This window comes from Rhagoletis zephyria, unplaced genomic scaffold (assembly GCF_001687245.7).
Source record: "Rhagoletis zephyria isolate East Lansing unplaced genomic scaffold, Rhagoletis_zephyria_1.1 Rzeph_scaffold_06054, whole genome shotgun sequence".
Lineage (NCBI taxonomy): Eukaryota > Metazoa > Arthropoda > Insecta > Diptera > Tephritidae > Rhagoletis > Rhagoletis zephyria.
In genome coordinates, this window is record NW_016163137.1 from 29694 (window position 1) to 38226 (window position 8533).

At 35.0% G+C, this 8533-nt stretch overlaps 1 protein-coding gene across 1 annotated transcript; it reads right to left on the minus strand.

Moving 5' to 3' along the window:
- Positions 1 to 6: 6 nt before the first annotated feature.
- Positions 7 to 8528, minus strand: LOC108372824 (kelch-like protein 4; the record flags this gene model as incomplete). Its single annotated transcript, XM_017628596.1, has 5 exons — positions 7 to 433; positions 499 to 588; positions 709 to 913; positions 1055 to 1382; positions 8216 to 8528. Coding segments are annotated over 5 exons (1140 nt in total), but the record flags the coding sequence as incomplete, so codon positions are not given.
- Between the last annotated feature and the right edge of the window lie 5 nt (positions 8529 to 8533).

The following is an 8533-nucleotide window of genomic DNA, read 5'->3' on the forward strand; positions in this document are numbered from 1 at the left end:
TTATTAAGTTTGGCCTCTTCGCAGCTGTAGCAAGAGAACCCATTACAAAATTAAAAATAATGGTTATACATAAAAGTTCATTAAACTCCAATTCAAAAACACAAAATTAAGGTAGTAGTTATACATAAAAGTTCATTCAACTCGAATTCCTTTCAAAAATATGTATGTATGTTGGAAATCAAAAACCGCCTTTAATAGGCATCTTCTTATTAAACTGCCACACGTCTTATTAATTTTTAAGTAACATTTTCGGCACAACATAACAGAAGTATGAACCACCAACAGGTGCAGGTAGTTTTTTCTTTTCGATCCATTCATTACGCTCTGCGTTGTAAACTGACACGAAATTTGTGGTGTTACCTCCAATGGCCCACAGTTGATCATCCATAGAAACACAACCCATGGCGTTACATTTAACGCTCAAAGAGCAGATCTACGATTAGTAATGAAAAATTGTGTTATGACTTTCGAAATATCCGAAACTGTACTTTAACCAACCTTAGTCCATTTGTTCCTTTTTGGGTCGTACCGTTCAACTATTTCAGACCCACCACCTAAAACATATATGCATCCATTGTGTACGGCTACCTAAAATATGGAGGGACATACATACAATATATACAAATATATATATACATTGCTAATCTTCATAACTATATACATAAGTTCATCGGCATATATTAGGTTTGGTTTTTGTAGCTCACTTACTGCAGGACAACGACGAACTGCATTCATATCCGCACACTTGGTCCAAGAATTCAAAGATGGGTCGTAACGTTCAACAGATTTTAAGGAAGACCATCCATCGCAGCCTCCCATAATGAAAATTTTGCCGTCATGAACCACTGCGCCAGCACTATAACGCTGTGATGACATGTTGCTTACAAATTTCCATCCGCTAACAGGCGAATACCTAAAATGGTTTAATATGTAAAGGTTTAGAGCTAAGGACTAGGACCCACAATATCTCTTTGAGGAATTTGTATGATTAGGTTGACCCGACTGTCGTGAGAACATTTGTCGTATAATGCTTCGTACTTGCAAACATACTTACATTTCCACTGATGCGGCATTTTGTCCGCCAATGGCGTAGATACTTTTATTTAATGATAAAACGACTGGAAAACTCCTTAGCCGAACCATTGGGGGCAACGTTATCCACGTTTTCGTCGTAAAACTCCAGCTTTTAACAGTATTGACTTCATTGCCACGGCATCTACCTCCAATAAACATTAGACTATTGTCAAAGAGTTCCAGGCCGTAGTTCTTCCAATCAGAGGTTCCTATGTCGGCGTATTTGTGCCATTCATCTTCAGCTTTGTCATATTGAAAAATGTTTGTGACCACACCTGTAGAACGACCGTTGCAAGACAAATTTTCCGGCTAAAACATGAAGAGAAATCATTTTTTCACTACTTCACATAAAATTACGATTCTGTTTTCAAATTAAAATATAGTTACATATCTGTGTTCATATGGAAAAGTAGCTTATGTCGAAAGGCTGGCTTTAGTATAAATCGGCATTCGCAGCATATGATTGCGAATGACTCACTGGCGCTGAGCCGTTGAAGAACTTTTGGCAAATAAACTTGCGATAAATAGTTCCGATACTAGCAAGTCAACATTCTTATTAAGTCTCTTCAAAAAATTCCTTGTCGTTTAAGGAATAAAGGGAATGCCGCATTATACTAAAGCCAGCCTTTCGACATAAGCTACTTTTCCATACGAACACAGATATGTATGTATTTGGTAGTATTTTACAGTCAAACTTTTTTTCACTAATACCACGTTCAAATTTACGAGTTAAAAATGTTAAATGGGCTTGAAATGGACAAAACGTGTTCATAAACCTAGCAAACATTTGGAGCCTTAAATGAGTCTTTAAGGAGTCCTATTTCGAACCTTTACGCTCGTAATGAGCTCATTTAAGAGTCCGAAATGAGGTGTTTCCCTTCCTCCGAAGGTCGACTTATATGAGCTTTAATTCATAAACGGCTCATTTTGGACTCTTTTAAAACAATTTTTGGCCTCATATATGAACAATTTCATACTCTTTTTGAGGCTCGTAAATGACTCTTATTGGCTCCATAAATGGCGACTTTCGGACTCTTATTTTAGGTTGTTCTTTGAGTCTTAATGGCCTTATTATTTGGTTCTTATTGAGCTCACTTTAGAGCCATATTTGCAGTCGTTCGGCAAAAATTTCTTTTAAATACAATATATAGTACATATGAATGTGCATATATACATTCCAACATACTTTTAATAGTAGCAGTAGTAGTGAACAAAAACTACACTAGAAAAACTCCTTTTAGGTATTGCGCTGAAAACGTAAGAGTGAACATGACTGTCCTTGACATTTCTGTTTAGTTGTGTAATCGGCCTTTTAAAACGAAGAAAAAACTTACTAAGAGTAGTTGCAAGGCGTATTTAACAAGGTGGTGTTGGCCGTAAATAAGTAAAAAATTACACTAACAAATTAAACGCTGATGTCCATACTGTCATTGGTATGAGTTACAACAAACACATCATTTTGACGTAATGGCCTCCACGGCGAAAAACTCAGCTGTCGCCCCAACACCACCTTGTTTAATACACCTTGAGTAGTTGTGTTTGTTTAAAAAATTATTCAGTAACTCGCCCGCAACTCCCCAATAACTTAATTTCTGCGAATTCGCTCTCAAAGAAAAAATATCCGAAAAAGTACGTGAACGCAAATCCAGTAATAATTATCAAGTTTCATGAACAGCTGATAAATTGGTTCTTTATTCGCAGCAAATTCCTAATAAAACTATATATTTTATATTTAAATTGGTTTATTTGGTCAATTTCAATAATAAAAACCCAAAAACAGTTTCCTTATTAGTTTAAATTGCATCCAACAAGTTACAAGTAAAAATTTATCCATTAAAAATGCAGTAAAAACTTTAAACTTCAGCTGTTTCGCACTCTCAATAAGTTTTTGCGTACGAAATTGCCAAAACATGAAAATTCATACCAATTTTTCTGGATTTTACTGGAAATGGGTAAACCTAACACAACTATTGTTTATTATCTTTAACGTTGTTTTGATAAAATAATTCTTTAATACATACTTTTTAAAAATAGTATTCAAAAGAGCGTTAAAATGGTCCTCTAATGGTTCCCCTATTTTTACTACATTTATATGCATTGCCGAAATGGGGCTACCAAAAAAGTGAGGTTATGTAACTGACATCACCTTGTTTATTCCACCATGTACCCAACTAGGACTCCTTTCGGACTTATATATTCTGAGCGCTCAGAATATGTTTGCGGGGAACAAGCATGATTCAATAATAAAAGGTTTGATAATTATTGACAGCCGCGGTTTGACAACCGTTGCATTTACGAAGGACGGATAATGGGGAAGAATGAATTCTCTGGTGCGAAAATGGTAGTAGAAAAGCGCGAAATAGGCAATTAGTAGGGAAATTCCTTTTGTAAATTCTAATGTATTTGCAGGAAATTTGGCATTTTAAACGAAATATTAAGACGCCTACGTGAATTATGTAATTTATGTTGTTGTTGTTGTAGCAGCATATAAGTTCCCCAAAGAGTTTTTGGGGAGTGTTGCTGGGGTGACAGTCCCTGGCCAAATATAAATCTGGGTCGTTCCGGTTACGTAGACCCGACTGTAGTTAAATCGCATGCAATTGTTGTTGAGAAATTTAACCAGTTAAATCATTCAACTCGTTTGAAACCCAGTTCAACGCAGAGTTGTATCAGAAAGCTTTCTGCTTCAGCCAATCAGAAAGAGCCAAAAGCTTTCATTTGACATGCCAACGCACAGAACCATGATACAAAAAATAAGGTCGTTTGAATAAACAACTTTTTGAGTAAGAAGCAGATTTTTGACAATTGCTCAATTGTGAAATTTAGGAAACGGCGTTACTCAATTTAAGTTTTTTGGTAGAGGTGATTTTTTATCAAAAATTTGGCATAATATATAAAACAGTTGTATTAACAGTTACCTTTTAAAAATAATTAATACCTTTAAATGTTTATTTTTAGGTTAATAAAAGTTTAATTAACACATTTTTAAAAAATTTTGTGTCTTTGTGTCATCCGATTATTTCACAATGTAACTCAAAACTATTGCAGTTTTCTATATCGGATGCGATTGTTTCTGGTATTAGCCGTTATTTTACGTTGCAAATTTTTAAAACTTTAAGACATTACGACGCTTAACACGTCTTGTGAATCCCCTATTGAACTTTAAACTGCATCTCTTTCAATTAACTTGAAAGTGGAATTTACTTTGGGACCCATGGGAATCATGATTTTAAGAGAAGTGAGTATTATACATTTCTGGTATGTTTTTACAATCTCGTTGTTTCTTTAGGCAAAATTAAAATATATTGGAGTGATTACAATTAGGGTATAGCACAAAAGATCTTCTTGATCAAACAAATTTTTGGTAAGTTGGTTGGCAGGACATTTTGGTTGCAAAAAAAAAAAATTTGACCGTGGCAACACTGACAATCGGCTTCGTACCAGCGTTGCCGTGCGTTTGGAAAATGGATCAAGCAAACACAACTGTTGTTTTTTAAACTTTTATTTGCAAACAAATAATTAATTAAATTTTATAATTAAATCCGTAATTAAAAAAAAAAATATTATATTACTTGCTTTAACAAAAACAGAGAATCTGTGTGCTTATTTTCATAACAAAAAACAAACTTATAGGGCCCCTAAACCACACAAAATCATTGCGCATCCCGAGACTTGTACAGGGTGGGCCATATAAGACCTACGAATTTCACGCAGCAGGTCCATAGTTTGCCCAGCAGTGTGCACAGTCGCTCCATCCTGTTGTTGCTCTGCCGTTGGACGCAAAAAGTTGTCAATCTTTGTTCTGTAAGAAGCCCCAGAAATCGTTTCTGGCGCTTCATCCTCATTCTCGCAGAAATATGGGCCGATAACTCTTTCGGCCATAGCACCGCACCAAACAGTGCATCTGGATGGGTGTAACTGGCGTTGGTGTGTTGCACTTGGATTTTCAGAGCCGCACAATCTACAGTTTTGCTTGTTGGCATAACCAGTGAAATGGAAATGCGCTTCAACCGACATCAAAACATTACCTAAAAAATCAATTTGTGGCTTATTGTGGGAAACGAATAGGGTATTGTAGTCGTTGTTGGTGGTATTGCTGTAAGTATCCATTATGATTTTCCAAGAGATTTACTATAACATGCAGAAAGAAAACAACAATAATATTAAAAAATAAAGAAGTTATACGTGTTTAACATTGGTAGGTCTTATTTTGCCCACTCTTTACAAGGCGATATTGTGGAAATTACTACACAATAAAATTGCGCAAACCTTATTTTGGGGAAACGTTGCTCAGGTAAACAAAACAATTAGCAAAAAGATTCAGACATATCTCTTCAACTCCTATCCCTCTTATCTATGCTTTAGCAAACGAACTGCCACCGGCTGATAGAGCCAAATGGCTCACAGCAAAAGAATTGGTTAATAATTTGCTATCGGACGAATCCTTTAAGGCAACATTTTACAATTTGCCAAATGTCAACTCTAGCTATAGCGTAATTTTTAATGAATTTAAAGATATTTTTGACGACCTGACCATAGTACAGGAATCCATTTCCTCGCCTAATCTACATGTGATAACTAACACTCTTAATAAGAAAAAAGACCACTTATCCTCCGACGCTATAAAGTCCACATATACTGCTTTATTAAATGATTATAAAAGATCTGATTTTCGCGTTATGTTTACAGATGCTTCTGTTGATGATTTTGCCACAGAATGCGGTATTTACAATTACTCTAACAAAACAGAGTATGCTTATAAAATCAATTTTAGATCCTCATCTAGTTTTGGTGAAATAATAGCTATATTAAAAGCACTACAAATTGCCAAAGAGGAAAACTATTCAAGAATAACAATTTTTACGGACAGTTTAGTAGCCTGCACACTTCTAACAAAAGACAAAACTCAAAACCATTACATATACGAAATTCACAAACTCATTAACGAGTCTGAATTTTACAATGTTACTGTGATATGGACCCCTAGTCATAAAGGTATTGTTGGAAACGAAAAGGCTGACGAACTAGCCAAAACTGTCATAACTGGTAATAACTGTATTGAAATAAGACTCACGATTGAGGAAGCTCTAAAAAGCATCCGAAATCGTATTCAAAACAACTGGTATGAAAAGTTTCTAAGCTTTTCTGCCAGCAAACCACATTTATTCGCACACGTTTTTCCTCAAAAAACAAACAAAACATGGTTTAAAAAATATAAGACTAATCCGAGAGATATTAAAATTCTAAATAGGATACTCACTGATTACACTTATGACTAAGAATATCTATATCGTATTAAAGCTATTAACAACAATCTGTGTACATGCGGTATGATTGATAACTATATACATCAAATTTTCCACTGCAGTGTTCATGCAAATACTAGGGAGCGCTTCGAAGTCCTCCGGGAAGACGCAAATTTTGTAGCGATCTTTCGCAATCTCGATTTTCGCAAGATTTCTCAATTATCTGAATTCTTATCAAAAGTTGAAGCTAAATTTTAAATACTACTTTACTCTCAGCTTAGCACAGGTGTCTTAACACCGTCCACCTCACTCTTTTTTTTCTCCTTTTGTCGTACTAAAAAAATTTGTCAAATGCCAAATAACCCAAACTGATGGCCTGAAAATTGGAGGGATACCCTCAAAACCTGCTAAATTCGCGGGAATAAGCTGGGCCTCAATACTGGCATTCGTTAAAACAATTACTGAAGATGGGCACCTTACTCAAACGACAATTAGCACAGCCATCTCACCTTACATGCAAATCTGCTATCTGAATCCGCTCATCTTGATGTCTACGTTCATCCACACGTATTAACACAATATACCTTATGTAATTTTGCTGTTTGAATAACCTTATTGGATCAACCAACAAGATAAACACTCATCAAGTGCTACTGCACACTACGTTTTATCTGAGAAGGTACACCTTCGTGTAACACGACACCAACATAATAAGCAAAGGGATAACCTGGCGTTGGGAAACTGGCCATCGAACCCAAAACCCAAAAAAAAAAAAGGAGAATTGATCACATGGTTATGTTTTAAGAAAATATTTAAGTTTAAACACAAATGAATAAACATCAAGAGCATAATCATTAGTGAACCTGAGTTATATAACACTTTAGTTTCCAACTTCTAGTTTAAATATTAGCATAAATTGAAAGGAATTAAGATTTATTAAATGCAGTATTGTGTTACATTAGAAAGCCCTCATTAATATGCATACAGCCCGCGACAAAACGATAGCACCTCAACATTTTGAACATTTTTGACTATTTATCTTTTGTTTGTTTAATGTTTATTATTTTTAAATAAAAGTATATCACCAACGCCAACAAATACCATANCCCAATTCCAAGCATTTTAATTTTAATTTCTAGAATAATTTTTGGCATGCAGTTTTATAGCTCAAAATTCGAGTATAATAAAGTGCAAGTTTGAAGTGGCTAAAAAATCGCGTTGATTTTTGATTATTTTTTTGCTGACGCTATCACGCAATTTCTTCCACACAAAGTAATTTTTATACGGATAAAAGCGCATAACACCGTCAGAAAAAATAATTATCAAAAATCAATGCGATTTTTAGCAACTCCAAACTATCTTTATCTTATTTTTAGCTGTAAAACTGCATACCAAAAATTAGTTTAGAAATTCGAATTCAAATACTTGGAATTGGGATGAAAAGCTTGTGGAATTTTTAATATATTTTTCCTTGCACAAAGTTTGAAATTTGGACTTATTTGGTATTTGTTTTAACTTTAATAAAAAATTAATGAACCTTAAAAAAGCAAAAGAAAAGTAGTCAAAACTGGTAAAATTTTTGATGTGCTATCTTTTATCGCGGGCTTTAGATGTGTGGTCTAAACATGGTGACCGTTGTTTCCAATTTGGTTTCACCAGTGGATATATCTATATAGATCTAAAACTATGCTACTATTTGTTTAAAAAGCAACCAAATCCAAGTGGTAGAAGTTATAGCAACATATCTGCTTTTTCGGAAATCACAACATCTCATAAAATTTTTTTTCTAGACTTCAACAGGGATCGAAAGACCACCATCGGTGCTTAAAGTCAGCAACGGTAACCGTTGAGCTAAGCTCCGAAATTTTTTAATAACTAGTTGCTTGAACTTACCGATACTTGCACCGCTAACAATACCGGTTTGTTGCACACATTTTGTCGTGGTGCTGAAAATTTTAATGATACTTTCGAACGTGTTGATGGAAAACCTATCCACGATAGTGCTCTTAATGCCAACACTTCACATCCTGGCAATGGTTGAACGTTCTCCATTAAAAAGCATTCGCCGAGTTGCGTAAGACGTAAGCAATCGATTAGAACTGGCAGTTCTTTTTGGCGTGCAGAGGCATCGTACTCATACCATCGTTTTATCGCACGGAAGGCATCTTGCTCACAACTCACATTCAAATTATCAGCCTCTATGATTGCTTGTA